The following is a 20,311-nucleotide window of genomic DNA, read 5'->3' on the forward strand; positions in this document are numbered from 1 at the left end:
TGAGGCTTGGCACACTGATGATGGTGGTGGTGGTCCCAGCTGGAACCTTCCTCCTGGTTCCTCTCATGGGGAGAGATGAAGTCAAACATCAGCACCATGAGTGGTGACTCCAGCTCCTTCATGTCTGGGTTTTGAATGTTCTGGATTGAACTTTAACCTGGATAGCTGATAGACACCATAAAATACAGACTCTGAACCAAATCAGGTATTGGCAAATCTGGGAGGGATGGCAGAGTCTGGGGTTTGTCTTGTTGTTGCAGTTAGTAGCAAAACTATCTTGATTTCTGCCAGCTGTAGAGTTAGGTGAGTACTAAGCTCTGCTGAGAATGGTACACATGTATCACATGTCTACTGTCAGAGGCACATGCTGGATTTCTCTTGTGTTGTATTTCATTGTGATGACCATACTCAATGTGTTTCGTAAATAATCTTTACTTTCAGTAGATGAGCTTTAGAGGTAAGAATACAACTAGATTAGAGCGCATACCTTTCCCAGTTGACAAACATATGGAACACTGAATTTTCCTGGACCAGTGCTACTGCAAACTCTGAAAGGACTAACGAGAAGTAGGTCCTTACCAGGCATAGGACAGCTCTGCAGTAGCTGTCTTGTACTGTCTGACAGATCTGGTACTTCACATGGAAGTGTCATGGTGTGCAGTTTGCATGTATTCTACCACTACACGTGCTCCAGGGGACTTGGATGGTAGCATAATATGGGAAGCAAAGAGATATTTTGAGTTACTGGGAGGGAGCACACAGCATTTCTTGCAGGTGATGGAAATGCTCCTCTGCTGGGGAAGTGAGTTTTTTGCAATTGTATCCGAAATTGAAAAATCAGAGCAAGGGCGTGACAGGATTGTTCACATGCCAGACTGCTGTCTTCTTCTATCTGGCTTATTTCAAGTATGTGGGGTCTTGCAAAGTCACATCCTATTATTTGTCAGCCATGAATCATCATTTCTTTTAACTGGTTAAATTGAGGAGCAAGGTGCAAGGAGAATGACCCTCCTTAATCAGGGCAGATGGGTTGAATTAGTGGGTCACACTTTTTTATCCCTAGCCAATGAAACTGGCTTGACAGCCAAGGCAGTCTTATGGATCTTCTTCTTTTGTTCCTGAAGGGAGCCATCTTCTTCCCTTTGCAATTTTTAAAGTCTTTATTGCTGTGTATTGTACAGGCACTGGGTAAGAAAGTTTAATACCCACCATGTTGCCTGCAACGTAGCAACTAAAGGGTAGTTGGACTTCATGTCACATGTGACATAGTCCATCTGTTACACAAAGCTCCCTCTCTTGCACGAGTGGTGAAGGGGAAGCTGGACATCTAGCAGAACTTTGGTAAGAGCATGACAAGCGCAGCTCACTCCTGTCTGATATACTCTTGAACTGTTTTCCTACCAGGCTGGTAGAAGTAGGAGAGCTATAGAATCTGAATTCAGATCACCATCTGAAGTCAGCAGTCTGGGTCTGTATCTCTGTGGATAGTGGTCAATATCCTGCTCCTCCCATAAAAAAAAAAAAAAGAAGTAGTTTTTGGTGTGCTCACTGGCAAATAGCTGTGTGGGAATGGAGACCAAAGAACTTTCCTGCCCCTCCTGGTGGTCCACCAGGCTGGAGTGGGGACCTTGGTGTTCTCAGCCTGACTAGTTTCTCCAGGTCAGAGCTCAAGACAAGGCAGTGGGCTTAGTTGGCCTAAAAATTGTCATGCCAGGGCAAGGAGTGAAGAAAGCAGGCTGGTTTCTAAACCTTTGCTCACCACTCCCTGGGAGATTTGGACCACAAGGAGAGAAGGTTGCATAAGGTACCTGGCGTAAACTGGGAAGTGCGCATGGGGAAAGATGCTTTGTTTCTGCCACCAACAAAAAAGGCAGCAGCAGGTAGGGCCCTGACAGGAGGTAAGGAAAGGGCTGTGGCCATAACCCCTCGCCAGGCTTTGTCTGCCATGCAGATTAGGTGCAGGGCTTTTCTGGCTCAGCGTTGCTAGGCTCTTCCCTGCTATTGACTTGTTGGAGAGGCTGAGGGGGGTGGGAGGGAGGGACTGCATTATATTGTTTCTTTGAGTTGTTTTTCTCCCCCCTTCTATGGGGAGATGGGCTTGATCCACTGGTTTTGGATTTCAGAGGCAGAAGGCAAGACATGACCAGCTGGTGTCTTGAAATGGCACAGGTGCAGTGGCTGCGGGAGGGGGGGAGCCAGGAATAATTACAGGTTTGTGAAGCATCAGGCTTTGCCTGAAAAGGGCTCATCGAGAAACTGCTCTTTATGGAAAATTAATGGTGAAGCTGGAAGAACTGTCAGGCCCACTATTGTTGTCATGGGGTAGTGATGCCTTAAAGGAGCAGCACCTCCTGCTCGCATCCCCTCCACGGGCAGCCCAGAGCTGGCATGCAGCTTTCTGATCCCACAGCAATTGAAATTTCATGTCACTGTCATCAGATTTAATGGCCTTGAGTCCTTGTCTCTCCTCCCCGCTGCTGCCCTCCCTCTTTCCACCCCTAATTTGTGATTATGCTTGCTCTTTCCTTTGGAAGCCTTTTATTTATTGGGCCCCTAAACCTGTTTCTGCCCCACTGCATGAAGGCTAAGTGGACCAGAAGGCCAGAAATTACATGATGTGGAGAACTCAAAAGCATTACCTCTCCTGGTGGTGGGGGTTATTACTGAAAGACTATGTGGCATGTTGAAAAGCTTCTCCCAAAACCCATTAGGATTTATCTGGGGAGAGACCAGATTCTCAGCTAAAGCTGTTTCTCACAGTCCCAGAAATGCACCTTATAAAGAAATCAGAAAGGTTGCTTAAGGCAAGTACAATTGATAAGTGTCCCACCCCCAGGCCTGTGTGCAGACAGTCTCATACCTCTGATAAAACGTACTTGTTGAAGTACAGCATGTCTCACCTGCTTATATTCTGTTCTGTTCTTTTTGTCCATCTCTACAGCTCAGATCTATAATCAGCTATTATTTAAAAAAAGAAATAACAGGTAATTGTGTGGCAGATTTTGTTGTGAACTGGAAAGTCATCCCACCACATTGTATCTGCAGCCAACAGTGTTGCTTCCTGGGAGCTTTGAAAGTAATAATCTCAAATTACCTGGCATTTCCCAGAGAGCCATGAGTGGGGCCTCCTTACATTCCTGTTGATGGGACCTTTGTACTCAGAAGGCAGAAGTCTCTGTCTCTCCTCTGGTCATATGAAGCTTTCATTTCTTGAACAGATGCTGGACTCTCCAGATTGAGATGTAGTTGGGTCACCAGCTCCCATAGACTGAAAATTTTTGACTAAAACCCCTTTCTTAATATTGCTAGAAGTGTTCTCTGAGGAGTAGTTTTTAGAGGTTTCTAAAATGTATTAGTTAGAATGTCTCTTTCTCCAAGTCCTGTGAAATCACAGTGGTGGTATTAAGCCAGCTATCCTTTCAAGCTGCAAGAAATGAAAAACAGTGCTAATAAACTCCATTAAAAGCTCCTGAAACTACAGCAAATGGTTCTCTATAAACAATAAAAGTTTATAATGTTGGCTGTGGAGAACACTGGGAAGTGCTTTGGTGCCTGGAGGCTTTATTGGGGCAAGCTCAGGGCACTTCATAATAAGGCACATTCAGGAGGCTCATCCCATTCTCGTGCTGATGATCACTGCTGTGGAGGTGCAGGAACACATTTTTATGTGGCAGCCTCTCTGACTGCAACTTCACCAACTTTTTAATAAGGGGGGTGTGTGTATTTGTGTGCAAGTCTGGTGTCCTGTACACAGGAAGCTCCATTTGACCAGATGTGCCAAAACTCCCTCTAAAACTGACAGTAGATCCCTTCTTTACTGTCACCTTTCCTTCTCTTGGGCCTTTTAGACAAGTTGTGGTCTCACTGGAAGCTTTTCTGCCTCCTATCTTAAAATGCCATGCTTCACAATTGTGCTGTTTTAGGAACAGATTGGGCCCCAGCCAACTACACTGAGTTAAATTTGGAGAGAAAGTTAATGTTTGTGAAGGAAGAGGAAGCAGTTATTTGGAGGGGTGACTTTTTGTTTGTACATGGCCAGATGATGAGTCTATTAGGGTAGTTTCATATGGAAGTGGCTGGTACCCATGGAACAATGTACAGACTTTAATGAAAATGTAATAGATGCTTTCTGATTGTTGTATCTTCACTTTTAGTGTAATACCTGCTACCATATGTAGGTATTCCCAGACTATCTCTGAGCAGCTTCAAACAAGTGCCAAATCTTCATGTCTCCCAGTGTGTGACCATCTCAGGAGAAGATGTTGGTGTTCATGAGTGCTGTCTTGGCATGCCTTTGGACCACGTTCTCCTGCCCTCAGTGGGAGCTATGCTGTAATCTCTCTCTAACAGCGGTTTTTCTCCCTCCCCTCTCCCTTTCCCTTCTGCAGACATGCCTGGAGTTGGAGCGATACCTTCAGACTGAACCGCGGAAGATCTCTGAGACCTTTGGTGAGGATTTGGACTGCTTCCTTCATGCCTCCTCAGCCCCAGATGCAGAGGACAATATACGACGGCTGGACCCCATCCTTTTACCAGTGGAGACAAGTACATGTGACAAAAGCGCCAACATGGACATTATCCTCTCCCGTGACAAGCTGCTGTCTGAGACGTGCCTCAGCTCGCAGTCCACCAGCTCTTCCACAGAAGGCTACACAGCCGTCAACCAGGCCCAGCTCAATGCAGTAACCTCATTAACCCCCCCTTCCTCTCCGGAGCTCAGCCGCCACCTTGTAAAAACCCCACAGACTCTCTCAGCGGTGGATGGCACAGTGACGTTGAAATTAGTAGCCAAGAAAACTTCACTCAGCTCTGTGAAAGTGGGTGTAGCAACAGCGACTGCGGGGACAATAAAAAGCGGGCAGAGTGACAGTGAGCAAGGAGGTACAGGGACAGAAGCATCCCCAGAAAACAAGAAGAGGGTTCATCGCTGTCAATTTAATGGGTGCCGGAAAGTTTATACAAAGAGCTCCCACTTAAAGGCTCACCAGAGGACTCATACAGGTACTTTTGTAGGATGCTTCTCTCATCTTGTCCTCCTGCCACCTACCCGTAACCATCTCCTTTTATTCTCATTTAGAAAAGAAAAAAATCTCTTCTGAAAGTCCCAGCTTCTGTCTATGAAACAGGGCAGTGGAAAATATGGTAGGCCAGCAAATGTACCCATTATTCAATAGAACAGAGGAGTTCACCACCTACCATTAACCTGTTGGGGTTCATATATCTTACGGGGCTTGATGCAGAGTAATTTTAGGATACCTAAGGGATGTAGATGTATCATTCATGTTAAAACTATGTGCACGTCACTTTGAGTTTTTGGCACTCACTTCCCCAAGACAACTTTAAAAATGTTAAGTTTAGTCAAGTGTTATTTTCTTCAAATAGAACATAGCGTGGGTAGGCTTTTGGTGTCTTTTGTATGGGAGAAAGAGAAATGTGGTTTAGATCTTAGATACGCTGTTTAGGAATAATCTGTGCATGAGGCAGCATGTGTAGATGCAGACATGTAGGCATGCAGAGGCATGTACCCTTCAGATACTCATGATCTTGGACTTCTCCAGTGCTAAAATATGGTGAGAACAAATAAAAGATTGACATGGAGTTTGAATGAAGTAGTGTAGGTGGAGAGGGAATAGGATGTATGGATGGATGTGAGGCTGTTATTTTGGGTAACATTTACAAATGTTATATATATGTGTGTGTGTAAGCTTGTTGAAGCATACTGAATTGGCTTAGTTTCATTTTTCAGGTTCCCTCCTCTCATTTCTTCATAGCCCCCAGTAGCTTTTCAGCTGGTATTCATTGGCATTAATAGCTATGCAGTTCACACACGTTGCTGCTTTGTTCTAAGCTTCACACGTGATGAGAGATGATAAATTCCCATTAGCACCATCTTATCATGTGATTATTCTTGTTTCCAGAGGGATTGCTATAATCAGTTTTCTCCATTTTACTGTAAAATGTGTGGTCTCTTATGATAACTGCACATTTAGTTCACGATCTTATCATGCAGTCAGATTCCTAGAAGCAAGGTTGTTCTTGCAAGGTAGAAAATAACACATTGGACTGATGCAGTAAATCAGACAAATATGTGGGTTGTTAAGAGAGCTGCATCCATCACATACTAGGCAGCCCTGTAAAAGTTACATGGTCTGAAGTATAAATCATAGTAAGACATAAAAGGCATTGATCTTTTTATATGGGCTTTCTAGTGCTTTTACTGGGGATAGCCACCTTGCCAGGAGTGACCTCACCTGTGATTCAGTGATTTGAAAGCCAGCGGAAGTAGTACAATCATTTTAAACTCAGCATTGACATGGTCAGAATGTTGGTTCCTTGTAGCGCCAATGCTGCTGTGAGGGCTTGTCCCTTCTGGGGCTGGCCAGTGGGACATCCCAGCCAAGGCCTTCCAGCAGGCAATGGAGCTTCCATGAAAGCACAAATGAAGAGTGTGAAAGCTGTTAACCCAGTGGTCTTGTCTGTTAAGATGTGACCCTCATGTTTGTCCTCAAGCTGGAAGTGATGGGTCTTACACAGCTTTTCCTGAAGTCAGTCAGGGATATGACACGATAGCCTGGAAAGGGTGAACTTGTGAAGTTTTCCTGGTTTTGTCACACAGATGGGGATGTGGACAAGGAGTCATGAGGAGCACTCACAAAAACTACTAATCTCTCAACACCTTTACCCTTTGGTGTCAAAATCTTTTAAAAGTTTGCATGCTTTTGAACCCAGCCTTAGGTCTGGTTGAATTTTCTGAGGTCAAAACCTTTCCCCTCTAACATCACCATGTGAAATCTTATGTTTTACAATTAACCCATAATGAGAAACGTTTCTCACTGGCCCTGTGATCTTTCTGTTGAATAGCCTTGGATCATACGTAGTGCCATGACGTGCTTGAGCCTGCCCATCCACAGCAGTGCTTGACATGGTGAGAAAGGCACGTCTGTCTGCTGGCAGATGGGGAGGACCTTTATCAGGTGATGAGACTGCAGCTGCCTGGGTGCAGAGCCCAGACCTCCCATTCCCAATGCCTTACCTGGTGGGATCAGCTACTCCTCTGATCTTGCCAGTTAAACCATCAGTGGTTTAAACAGCCCCTAATTATGGGAGTATTTCTGTTTCCATTCACCATGTTCTGAGCAGATAGCATTGGTTGTTAGGAAAGCAGGAAGGCAAAAAACAAGAGGGAATACAAACCTGGAATGATGATCTCGCCAGTCTTAGCAGCTGTAAAACCACCCCGCCCCTGCCCATGTCCTAGCTGTGCACAGCTTTGTAGAAAGCATGGTTTCCCTTGATGAGGACTAAATGCAGCCTTGTTGTTAAAATACATCTTTGATGCAGAACCTGGGAGCAGGGAACCTGTCTCTCATTTTTGTCTGTGGAAAGCAGGTTGTCTAAATCCCTGTGAACATTTGTGAACATTTACATCCTGGGAGCAATCTGAGTAAATCGAGGGAAGGAGTGTGATAGGCTTATCTAAACAGCTTGTTTGAGTCTGGAGCACAAAGTCATTCAGACCCCTTCATACTGCTTATGTGCTCTGTTCCCTTAAAACACACTGACCATTGGATGCCTTAAATGAGAGCTGGTACAATCAAGACATTAAATGTGTTCACACTGACCTCTTCAGTGGGGTTCCCCACAGGGAGCTCTGGCCTCTGGTAAGAGTGGGACAGAGAGGAATAGCTTTGGAAATTTGGGACTGAATTATAAATGTCAGGGCTGTCTCCTTTCCAGTGCAGCCTTCAGGGCATGGGACAAGGAGCCCTTTTCTCCATGGGTGCTTTGTTTTTTTTCATGCCTGAACCCTGCTGTGGGTTGCGAATGCACCCAGCAGTGCCAATGGCTAGTAGCCACTTGGCTTAGTCTGTGGCTGAGCCAGAGGGTCTGAAATGATTGCGAGATATTTTCCTTCGGCTGGTGGTTTGTTAGTGTGTCATGCAAGAGCAGTCTGCCAGTGTGGGCTCTGTAAAAGGGTGTGAGTGCCCCGACAGACAAAGAGCTCCCAGTGTGGGGTTCACAGGCAGGGAGGCAGATGTGGGCTGGTCACTCAGCTTGCACGTGCAAAGTCCACTTGCTGGATCAAAGGGATTTACTGCAGTGCATGAAAACAAGAAACCATGGGCTGGGGAGCGGGGGGGGGGTGGAAGGCAGCGGAAGGAGGCTGCATTCCTTTCCTTCATATGTAAGGCTGACCAGACAGAGCTGGCTGCTGTTCCTCGCTGCTGCGTGATGAGCCAGGCTGGGCTGCAGGCAATGCAGGCTGATAGCAGCTTGCTAGGTTGGGAACAATCATCTCTTGGGGTTTTACTTTGCTGGGAAGCTGAGAGACCATCAGAACCCACATTACACTTGGTGCATCTTCCATATTACTCTCCCACATCTCACCTGCAAGAGAATCAGGACAGCACTATAAGGCCCATCAATGGTCGAACTGGTTATGAAACCACCTTCTGGATGACCTTTGGAGAGGGAAAAACAATCATCTGTGTGGGAGAGAATTTAATCTGGAAGGAAAAGGGAAAAACATTGTCTGTATGGAAAGGGAAATGAAAATATTTGACTAAACTCAAAGCAAGCTGGGGTATCTAAAGTTAAGGGCGTGTAAAGGAGCTAAGAGCAGTGGTGGGACTGACAGTCAGAGTGTAGCAAAGAAGCCCCTCAGGGAAGAAATAGCAGCTGGGCCTGTAAACAGGAGGAAAAGGTGAGCTTTAGGTTTGGAACAAACCACAATGCCAGTGTGAGATGAGGTAAAAGCATCTAAAGAAGGAGCAACCAGGACTGTCATGGTAATTCAACCCTAGCACCGTTCTCTCACGGTTATTCATGGAGCAGACATCAGTGCAAACAATGGCATTTTCTCTCTTTTGAGAAAGGAAAATTTTTTTCCTGTCTTCGCACATGCATGGAGGTGAATTGTCAATGAAATGGAGAGTGGAGAGGGAAGGAATTCGAATGAGCCAAACCCCATGTATAATCATCAGTACTTCCTAAATTAGAAAACAGGATATTGCTGGAGAGTGTCTGAATGCAAATAAGTCTAAGGGTGAGCTGGCCTGTGACCTATGGAAAGATTAGTCATGGGATGTGACTGTGGCTCCCAGATCAAAGACTGCTGGAGATTTCTATCTCTTGACAAAACCATTCCTATCAGCCTTCCTTGCAGTAATGTGCAGGGGAAGATGTAAGATAGTGTGGGTACTTTCTGACCGGGGATGATGCCTCACATAAAAACTGACCAGGAAATCCTTAAGATTGGGAAAGTGATAAAAAAATTACCCTTATGGGGTTCTGTAGGATTTGCATTTCATGAGTATCAGAAGATTTGCTTTTTTCTTTTTTTCTTTATGCATCCAAAACCAGGATTTGAGACAACCAAAGCTCAAGTCTGAGAAACAATAGCTGGGCACCTCACATCTATATTTAGGTTTCTAAGGGCTAAACAAGTGGGAAATACCCATGTAAATAGATGTTACCAGTCTACATGTGATCTTAAGATAGCACTTCTTCAAGTGGGGTTTGTTTCACATTGTCAGGACATCTTATTTTAAATTATATAGTTCTTTGATCTAAAATGCTGGGTGAGAGTAACTAAAACAAACAAATCCACCCTGCAGGAAAACAAATTACTACATTTGCAAGAAAAAGATGAGGCATACGAGAGATTAGAAAGAGCATTAACCAACAGAAGGTTTTTGAGATGGCATGTAAAACAACAGAGAAGAACTTTCCCCAAGTGTTGGAGATAAAAGAGGAAGTACTGGGAATCTGGAAATTATTGGAGGGGATAAAGTTGAGGAGAATAGGCTGGATGATAGAGAAAGAAGATTAATACAAAGTAAAGCAATAATAGAGAAAATAAAGACTCTGTGTCAATGATAGCACATGAATGGGAAGCTGCATTGCTGTATTGTGTTAGTGTGGTAGCACCTGTGAACAGAAAGCCAATGAAGAGAAGGAAAAAACAAGTAGCCAAGCACAGCACCAATTCTGTAGGATGCAAGACTTTGAATGACTTAGGGAAAAGCATTTGGGAGAGCAGTATTGGTGGCATAGGAGAAATTAAAGCCAAAGCCCAAGGTGTTTTGTTGTACAGAGACCCATAGCTTTGTGGCAAGTCTGCAGCTCTAGGTGCAGGGCTGAAACCTGCCAAGGGGACATGGAGGGACATGGAGGATCCTGAAACTCCAATGGCAGCAGCTGAAGCAACAGGTGAATACACTGCTGGAAATGAGAGCCAGGGAATTGAGGGAGGAAGGGTATGTGAAAGACCTTCATTCAGGGCTGGATTTTCTGGGGAGTACAGTTGCTCAGCCAATTTGGAAAGATGTGGTTTTGTTGTGATGTTAGACTTTAAAAAAGTTTTTTGTGTAAAAACATAACAAGTCTTTATCAAAGCTGATTAAAATAAGCCCAGCTTGATCCTGAGCTCCTTAAAACTTTCTGATCTTGAAGCCTTTTAGCCATTTGGCAAGTTTGGACGGGCGTCTTGTGATTTCATTGTGGAGGGTCTGAGCCTCACTTCATTATTACAGCAAGAGCTTAGACTTAGGAAATGATCTTTGAGAACCACCCAGGCAGCAGGAGGATGGCCCCTGCCAAAAGCAGCCCTTGCCATTTAAAACACCCGTGGTGTTCATCCATACTTAGTTGTCAATACCTGAATTCTCAGTCCTGTGTTTCTGCTCCATCATTTGCCAAATCAATAGCACAGAACAATCTTATTATTTGAGTTTGAAAATGTAAATAGGTGTTGTTTGTTTGTTTGTTTGCCATGTAAGAAGATTTCTGGCACAAGGTAGACCTAGAAATTGATGTTTGCTGTCTGTTCAGCAGCTGCAGGAGGGCAAGTGCAGGTGCCTCCAAGTGTTATGGCAGTCTGCCTTGGTAAAGCACAGAGGAGCCTTCTTGAGTTTGTAATTTAGTGTTTTCTTTATACCCATCCGTCCACTCCTGAGCCCCTGTGAAACACCCAGCCAGTGGGCAAATGGTAGAGATCACAGAAACAGACTCAAAGAAAAACCTACCAATTTGTCTTCTGCCAATTTCCTTTGTGTTGCTGCTGTCCCACACTGGATAGAATTGGCAAGTTAACAACAACAAGCTATGATTTTCTTGTCCATTTGTCCAAATGCACTGTTATTTCCAAAGTATTTGAGGTCACACCAGGGTGAATTGGAGATGTGTGCTCAGAAATGCTGTTTTAGGCTGAGGTGGGCATAACTGGGAGACCTGAAGTGGTCTGGGCAGGAAAAGCCAAGTGTGCTACCTCTCATCTTAAAAGCAGGTGCTGGGTTAGAAGCTTTTCCTAAGCATAATGTGGGTGTTTGAGTCTGGGTCATATGTGGGCAGGTAGCCAGCAGCCTCGATGAACCTCTCCTAATCCAGAGCCTGTCTTTCACACCCCATGTGGACACAGTCCCACATACCTACATACCAGCAGCAGCAACTTGAAAGCAGGAGCAGATGAACTACAAGGCTTCATGGAAACTGACCTAAATACAGAGCAGAGGTGTCCATGCTTTTGCCAAGGGTGGTGGGGTCCCAAATAAAACCATGGGCATCGTGGCACAGATTGTGCCCACCTTATAGCACAAACCAGCTGTAGGCAGAGAGACCGGCCTGATAGGGATAGGGAATATGAGACACCCATTCAGTCCCATGCTCTCTGGCCCAGGTGTCTGTGAGGCTGTTTTTGAGATGAGTCTCATTGTCTGACTCAGGTTCCATGTCTCCAGGATGGTGTTCTGGGCAGTGGCGCGAGGCATGGGGTACATCTCCAGTCATCCAGTTGTCTCCACCATTGTCAGCACGTGGTGCCTGGCTTGGCAGGTTTGTGGGAGTGCGATGTAATTGATCTGCCAGGCTTTCCCATACTTTTATTTCAACTATTGTCCCCTGTATCACAAGGGCTTTATGCTCGGTCTGCTTGATTGCAGCACGTTTCACATCATGGATGACCTGGAAGATACTGTCTATGGTTAAGTGCACCCCATCTGTATGTTGCATCTCCTCCCTGATGACTTGAGCTGTCATGGACCCACCGAGCCAAAAATAATTCACCTTTATGTTGCTAGTCCAGATCCATCTGAGACACTTTCATCTTGGCAGCCCAGTCCACCTGTTCATTGTTGCAATGTTCTTCAGTAGCCCAACTCTTGGGTATGTGGGCATCTACATGGTGTACTTTTACAACCAGCTTCTCTACCTTTGGCAATGTTTTGCCGCAATTCAACAGCCCACATGGGTTTACGTCTGCACTGCCAATTGATCTAGCCACTCCCACAGATCATTTGACATATACTGAGACATTCCTTGGCTACAAGCCATAGTTCATATTATAAATTCATTAATTATTATTCAATCTTCTTTTTGTTAAATTATTTACTCCTTTTGCTCAGTCTACTTCTGAGTTCTTGAATCAGTGCGCTGTGAGCCGATGGTCATGATCTCCCTCTGCCAAAATTACCCTTTCCCTGGTTTGATGAGTTGGCATTGTTTTTCCTTGTAATCTGGTATTGTCTTGGTTGTTTTGTCAATTGTCTTTGGTTCCTTAGTTCAGAAGAGCTCTTTCATGTGGAGGTGGTAGAAAAGCTTCATGGCCCTGCGTGGCAGGCTGGTTTTGGCCTCCACCCTGTAGAACAATTTGGACCACCTGAATGCTGGAAGCCGCGCGGGACAGGGAGCCTGGATCCCCGGCGGGGGGAGCGAGAAAAACAGAAACCAAACCAATATGGTTGAATAAATGAACTCCGATTTATTAGCAGTCTAAAGGCACTTATATAGTATACCAGCTTGTTAGCTCCTAAGTGCCTTAAAGCTTATCAAGACACATTTCTATTTCTACATAATTGGACTACATTGGCTGTTTTCCACAGTCTTGTTATGATCAAAAGAATTCTGTGCTTGACTCCTCTGTATCACTCCCGGATAGCACATCTGCAAGTTCTTTACTCCCTGTATGTTCTCAGGCCGAACTGTTTACTTTCACACAGGGACTTTCCCACGAAAAATGTCTCTCACACACACAAGCCTAAAAACCTCCAGCCCAACTGCTTGCACAGTTCTTTTATTGATCCCAGTAATTCTACTCCCCAACACCTGAAGGGGCTCTTTCCCAGCAGTCTGTCCCTACTGAAGATGAGGACATTCATCACCTTTCCCTGTCCCTGAGGTTTCTTCGCATTTCTCCAGATGCAGAAGGCAGTAGAAGCCATGCTGAGCAGCCCCACAGGTTGCCAGGCCATACAGAGCAACCAGGTCATGTCAAGGGGCAAGTTAGTTCGAAAACTGGGACAAAGGGTAGGGCAGGTTAGAGGCTGCACTGTCTGGGATAATGGGCAATTGCTTCAGTCACTCAGGAGCAATGTCCTCAGGAGCCCTCTCCCTCACCCAGTCCTGGGAATTGCAAAGGCTGGTGGCGCTGGTCCTTTCAGCAGTCGTGCTCTTGACGACAACAGGCGGTTTGTTGGGACCCTTGGGAATGATGTCCATCCTGAACCTGACCCAGTCATTGGGATTGCAAGGGTCGAGGCTGCTGGTCCATTCTTTGGCCATGTACATGACGGCAGTGAAGGACAGAGACAGCCTGTGGAGCACCATGGTCAGGAAGACCACCAGGATGAGCCTCATTCTGGTCTTTTGCAAGGATGACATCTTGACATGTGAGCTGCCTCGGCCTGCCATGTTGGTTGGCATTCAGGCTGAGTAGCTGCCCAGTCTCTATGTGCTTGCACGTGTGCTGGCAATGTAACATCACAGGCTGCTGTGGCACAGGGCTCTGTGAAGTCACAAGGTGTTTTCTGCCTGGCTGGCAGGCACTGAAAGCCAAAATGGAGCTGGGATGGACTTGGGTAGGTGGATTGTGAAGCCTGCTGCTCCCACTGCTATGCCTGCTGGCAGGCACTGAGCCCAGCAGTGCAGTGGCACTGTGTCCCACAGGATTTGCACTGTGAGCTGTGCCCAGACTCCATCCAAGCTGCATTCAGTGCTGTGCCCCAGCTGGGCAGGCATGATGTGTTTCCACACAAAGTCCTCTTGAGGGCAAAGTGACAACGCATGTTAAGAAGAAAGCCAAAATTCATGCATTTTGACAAGAAATCTTAACCCCTCTTGAGCAAGGGCTTGGACAGACTGACCTGTAAGAGGAATAACAGATCATTCTCAACATACCATGACCTTTCACATGTGTTTAATCACCTTTTATCACCACAATGACAATTGAATACAGTCTACCATTTAAAATTTCAAAGGGGCTTACTCCCTTCAATACACATGCAGTGGCTGAGATTCTCACTAAAGCAATAGGTAACACATCTACACTCACCTTCATGGATTTGCCACGCAGCACCCCTTTCTGCATAGAACCTCAGCTGTGTGTGTGGATCAACTTCTTGCACACTGGGTGAAGGCACCTGTTTCAGGACAATGACTGCAGAACCAAAACCTTTCCACTGGTCAACTTTAGACATGATAAGAAGGCTTAATAAGAATCAAAGTCTTTAAAACACTGCAGGCCAGTGTGCAATCCCAGAAGTCCCCATTTGCAGATAAGCACACATTTGTTGTGTTAGGTGGATTTGTTCCTGAAGATGTCTGGCTTTCAAAACTCAGGACTCAAAATTGTGGCTGCAAAAACTGAGTGCTGAAAAAACATTTGCAGGCATGCTAGCCAAACTAATGATGACAAACATGAGTTTCGAGATAAAAGCTATGCCCAGCTGAGTTCTGAAAGAAGGGTGTACTCTACTGTATGGCAGCGCACATTCAGAGGCTTAGCAGGGATTTATTCCTTCCTCCCGTACATGGGGACTCTCACCACACACAGAGAGGTCTTAATAGATTAGTTGGTATAAACTTCCATTTGTACATCTTGTTAGTCACCTGTAAAGTTTGCAAAGCCTTTCCTTCTTCTGAGTGAAATTTTCCACATTTGGGTTTTTTTCCAGTGTGGTTGTTTGTTATTTTAGAAATTGGAGCATGTGTGTTGGAGAGAGACAGGGAGAAGAGAACTGTGCACAGTGTAACAATTTTAGCTAAACACTTGGCCTGTGTAGTTGAAAATAACAGAAGACTTCTATCTGTGAATATGTGGGTAAAAATTAACTTGAATGGATTAAGCTATGATCCATTGTAAACTGATTTCCATATGAGTGGTATTTTATCATTAATTCTTTGTGAGACCTGTAGAATCCCAAAGGTGACTTTTTTCTTGGGCCTTGTTTGGCTTTGAATGTGTGTTAGTAAATATGTTTCATACAGAAAACCTCTTTATGTTTTAAATTTTTCTCCCTGAAGGCACAGTGTCACCCAGCAATGGAATGTCATAATGCACTCACCTGGCAGCATGAATGACCTGGGTGGTTTCCAACTGGTTGCGTGTACCCCCCTTAGAGCTAAGGACAGGTAGTCATTTGTGCCTTTTCTGAAATCCAGATGGGGAAACTTCCTAGCTGGTAAAATTAATTATCTTTACTCACTGCCTTATGCTCTTGAGATTAGTCTGCTTGGTTCACCAAGGGTTGCCCAGCAGCATTGCCAAGACCTTTTTACTGAGCCCTACTCAGTGTGGAGCAGCAAGGAGCTCATGTGCTGCTGGGTACAGCCTGCCAGCTCAGCCCAAGGACAGAGAAAGCACGAGGAAAGATGGGATCTCCTTCAAGGATCATGTGCCTGCCACGATGTAGGTAGCTCTGTCTTGGCACCAGGGCAGCCTTTACTGGGAGAACTTGCCAGTGTATTCTTTAAACCCAAGCACATGATTTCCTTTTTGAATCTACCCCCAAATCAAATTCAATGTCTGAATGATTGAGATCCTGGATCTTTTTCCATTTTTGTTGTTGACAAAAATGGGAAACAAAAGGAATGTATGTTCTTTGCCCCTTGTGTTTTATTCCTGTGCTGTCTCTGCCAGTCTGCATTGTTTTTTTGGTCATCTTTTCTCTGATTTTCTAGTGGCTAAGGGGAGAAGATGGTAAATGCTGAAAAACATCAGCAGTGCAATAGTTTGAATAAGCAAAACCCCACATTCATTAGCAAAAATATGGAGCAAAACCATTTAAAATGTTAGCATCTGGAAAAGGGAAGTCTGTTCCTCTTAATTTTTTTTGTCATTTCTGAACACGGTCTGTGATACATGTGTCTCGTATTTTTCTGGCCTATTTGCCTTTATATATAGTCTGGAGTTTCTCAGAAACTCTTGACCTAAAATGTAGGTTTCCAAGGAACACATCTTTGATACACTGCTCTGGATTATGTAAATATGCACCATGTCCCTTAAAGGCTGTCTCATTGTCCACCCTCTAAGATACCTTACAAAAAACGAAGGGATGAGAACATGTTTCAGGGTGCTGGAAAAATCTGACCCAGTGAGCTGCTGAATTTTTTTCCTTTTTCATCTGTTCCTTCTGCCACTGCTACCTTGCTTTGCATCTTTGAGCTTGCAGAGCTCCACAGAATCTGAAACTAGAAGCCCTTATTAGAGGACATTTTTAAAAATTTCTTGCTGCTCCTCTGGGGACCGAAGTAATGGCAGCTTGAAGCAGCAGAGAATGTGTAATTAGGGCAAACAGCGATGCCTCGCGTGATCGGGAGAAACAGGAGGAGAGGAGGGGAAGCGCAACAGCCCGGCGTGCACAGGCTGTTACTAGGAGACCCCGGCACGAAATGCATGAGATGCGGGGTGCTAATGGGCCGGCCCCGCCGCCTGGGTACCAGCCCGACCTGCTGCACAGCTGCTTCTGCTCGCCCGTTGCCAAGCAACTCCATCTCTTTTCTTTTCTTTTCTTTTCTTTTCTTTTCTTTTCTTTTCTTTTCTTTTCTTTTCTTTTCTTTTCTTTTCTTTTCTTTTCTTTTCTTTTCTTTTCTTTTCTTTTCTTTTCTTTTCTTTTCTTTCCTTTCCTTTCCTTTCCTTTCCTTTCCTTTCCTTTCCTTTCCTTTCCTTTCCTTTCCTTTCCTTTCCTTTCCTTTCCTTTCCTTTCCTTTCCTTTCCTTTCCTCTCCTCTCCTCTCCTCTCCTCTCCTCTCCTCTCCTCTCCTCTCCTCTCCTCTCCTCTCCTCTCCTCTCCTCTCCTCTCCTCTCCTCTCCTCTCCTCTCCTCTCCTCTCCTCTCCTCTCCTCTCCTCTCCTCTCCTCTCCTCTCCTCTCCTCTCCTCTCCTCTCCTCTCCTCTCCTCTCCTCTCCTCTCCTCTCCTCTCCTCTCCTCTCCTCTCCTCTCCTCTCCTCTCCTCTCCTCTCCTCTCCTCTCCTCTCCTCTCCTCTCCTCTCCTCTCCTCTCCTCTCCTCTCCTCTCCTCTCCTCTCCTCTCCTCTCCTCTCCTCTCCTCTCCTCTCCTCTCCTCCTTTTGTTTTCCTTTTTACTTTTCATTTTCCTCCCCCCTCCACACTCACTTATTCTGGAGGCTTAATTGGGTAGTTTTGCTACTGGTGTTGCTGCCGGGTGCTTGTCTGTCCCTACCACTCTGCTGCTGTCCCCAGGGCCCAGCCTGGGGGAGGATGTGCTGGCAATTAATGGGGCAGAAGCTGGGGCTGCGTGCTCAGGCTGGCGCCAGCATCTGTCCCCCAGCCTTGCTCCCCACCATCCAGGAGCTTCCTTCAGAGAGGACCTGTGGAGAGGGGTTTGAACGGGGAGCACATTGCAAAGGCTTTATCACTCTCAATGGGAGTCTTGCACAGACCCAGAGAGATAAAGCCAGGCATTCCTCCCCTCCTTCAGGGCTCACCATGGATGGCAATGTGTACTTGTTAAATGCAGCCTCTTGAGCAGAAAATGGAGCATTTCCATTTCTTTGGATGTTGCTACATGCTTTGCTTTTCTTTGCTTTTCAGCTAGGCAAGTGGGCTTTGTGGATGTGTGTTAGGTGCTTGTGTGTGCGTAAGACATAATGCTGCAAAAATTGGTTTCTTTTTGTGTCCTGAATGGCTACACGCTGAAGACTGCTGCTGGCTTGGTAGACAAGCCTTGGCAAGGCTCTTAGGAACTAATCCGGAGCTTTGAAGTTTGTAGAAAGACTGGTTGGACATTGGGTCTGCTTCTTAACCTCTTTCCCCCATCTCTAATATAGATATGATCAGAGTCACCACTCTATAAGGGCACTGCTGACCTTTTTGGATGAAAGGAGCTGTACATCATTCATGGAAATGTACTGCTTTTACACTTGATCATCCCTGCCCTTCTAAAAATAGGTACAACCTTCTCACATTGTGTATTTCACAATCCTGTCACATTCCTCTTCTGCCCCATACTGTCTTCTGCCAGCTTTTCTCTTGTGCTTTGTCACTCTTTCAAAGGCTTTTCCATTTTTCCAGCAGGTGGCAAAACTGTGAATAAAATGCCAATTTAATTTTTTTTTCCTCTTTTTTTGGGTAGAAGACATCAGTGGGCGAGTTAAGCACTGACCGTTGCCCCCTCCTTTGCATTCCTTTTTAATAATAAAAATATTAATTAGGCTTTCTATTCTCCAACAAAAATCAATTAGGAGTGTATTGAGGAATGAAAGGCTCAGAAAAGTATCTGAAATTGATTTTTGTAATTAGTTTTACTGGTTGATGGGTTGCATGCACATAGGCTTAGATATTAGCATTGATCTCCAGAGGATGTGTGTATTAAATAGCCTGCTCTTCCTTTTTGCTAAAGAAATGAACTTATTAATCTTAAAAAGAGGGTGATGTTGTTGTGCTCTGGACTGCAGCTGCTCACTAGCTTTTCTGTAACCTCACCAGCAGAGCAGCTGCCTGAGCCATATGATGGTAACGTGCTGAACCTGGTGTGAAAGTAGGGATATTTAACAAGGAGCAGGTTTGGGCAACTCCTTTTCTGTGTATCATATGTGACAAAGTAATGAGGCAGGACAGGCACTGGTGTTAAGGAGACTTATCTGGTTAGATTTCATTTTCAGGGGTCCTTAAACCCAAATGTCCTTCTGAGACATGTTTCTATTAAATCTCATGTAGCCCTTTACATAGGAAGGGAGGAGTGACCAGTAACATTTTCTGTTGTGCCATGTGCTGTGTGCTGATGTTCATCTAATTAAAAGAATTATGGCTTGGCTTCATTGGTATGCCATGTATGTAGCTTGTAAAGCTCTCAGGGACCCTTGGAGATGAAGAGTGCTACATAAATATAAAATATTGGTACTGTGATGTTCCACATTAGGCTTCTCATTGTGCTGAGGCAGACTTTCATCATAAACTGCAGAGCAACTAGGAATGCCTGCCTGGACTTTCTCTGTGAGGTGCTCTGGGGGGCTGCTTCTCCCCCAAAACCACACCAGCTTCTGGTACCTCTGAGCGACTCGTGTCTGCAGCAGCAGCATTCCCATGGGCACTGGCCTCTGAAGGATGCCTGGGTTCATCCTGCAGTGACACTGCTGCTCCTGCAATGGCACGGTCCCACTCACCAGCCCAGGGAACAGTAGGTCCCTAAAGGATTTCTCAGGAAGGGTAGCAGGAAAAGTTATTAAAACACTATTAAAAAACCAGTGGCACTACCTGATTCTTCACACATTTCTTCACAAAGCTCAGACACCCGGAGTTTTCTTATAGGAAAAATACAAGCAAGAAATCCTTTTTTCAGTTGTAATTTTACTTTGTCTAGTTCTCTGGGAACATCAGTCTTGAAACAAGTGTAGCTAAAGCTGTCTTTCAGTACATATTTTTAGACATTGAGATTTTTAGAACTAGTTTCATTTTAAATGGGTTTTAAATTACAGATTTTAAAAAAGAAGGAAATATTTGTGTTTCTTTCAGGAAACTTTTTTTTTTTATTCTGAAACTATATATAAAAAATTCATAGTGGAATAGAACACATGCTGATTTTTTTCTGTTGTTTTCTTAAACACACTTTTGCGCACAACTTTGTGTAGCTATGTAATATCAAGGAACTCTTCAAACACAGTGCAACGAATATCTTCTTTGGATGGCCTTCAAAATATGCATACAGGTAGAATTTGTGGTTTCCACTCAGTTTCTTTAAACATTTTTGGCTAAATAAAAAATGAGTGTGAAGGGACTAAAGGAATCCCATGACACTCCCACATTTTAGCACAGAGAAGTATCAGTAAGGATTTTGACTGTGGTTCTACTCTGAAGTTCACTCCAGGACTGGGGGCTTAAACTACGTGATTGTTTTACTAAGTGCCCTGCAGGAGAGTGCCGGGGAGGGGTAACGAAATAGATATGGAAGGATAGTCATAATAATCTTTGTTTGCTTTCAATTCCGTAAAGAAACAGGGTGAAACTTGAGCCTAATGAACATTTCTCCAATGACTTGGATGAAGCCAGTGTTTCACCCCATAGTGTTGGAACTCTGTGATC

General features: G+C 44.9%; 1 protein-coding gene across 3 annotated transcripts in view; it reads left to right on the top strand.

Moving 5' to 3' along the window:
- KLF7 (KLF transcription factor 7) overlaps positions 1 to 20,311 on the top strand; it is a 67,101-nt gene that overhangs the window by 25,871 nt on the left and 20,919 nt on the right. For 2 of the 3 annotated variants that reach the window (XM_069022211.1, XM_069022212.1), the window contains one exon: positions 4,389 to 5,001. In XM_069022211.1, the coding sequence (XP_068878312.1) occupies positions 4,389 to 5,001 (613 nt within the window). Of the gene's footprint in view, positions 1 to 4,388; positions 5,002 to 12,557; positions 12,682 to 20,311 lie in introns of those variants that run through there. The other variant, XM_069022213.1, reaches the window with a different exon arrangement.

This window comes from Aphelocoma coerulescens, chromosome 7 (assembly GCF_041296385.1).
Source record: "Aphelocoma coerulescens isolate FSJ_1873_10779 chromosome 7, UR_Acoe_1.0, whole genome shotgun sequence".
Lineage (NCBI taxonomy): Eukaryota > Metazoa > Chordata > Aves > Passeriformes > Corvidae > Aphelocoma > Aphelocoma coerulescens.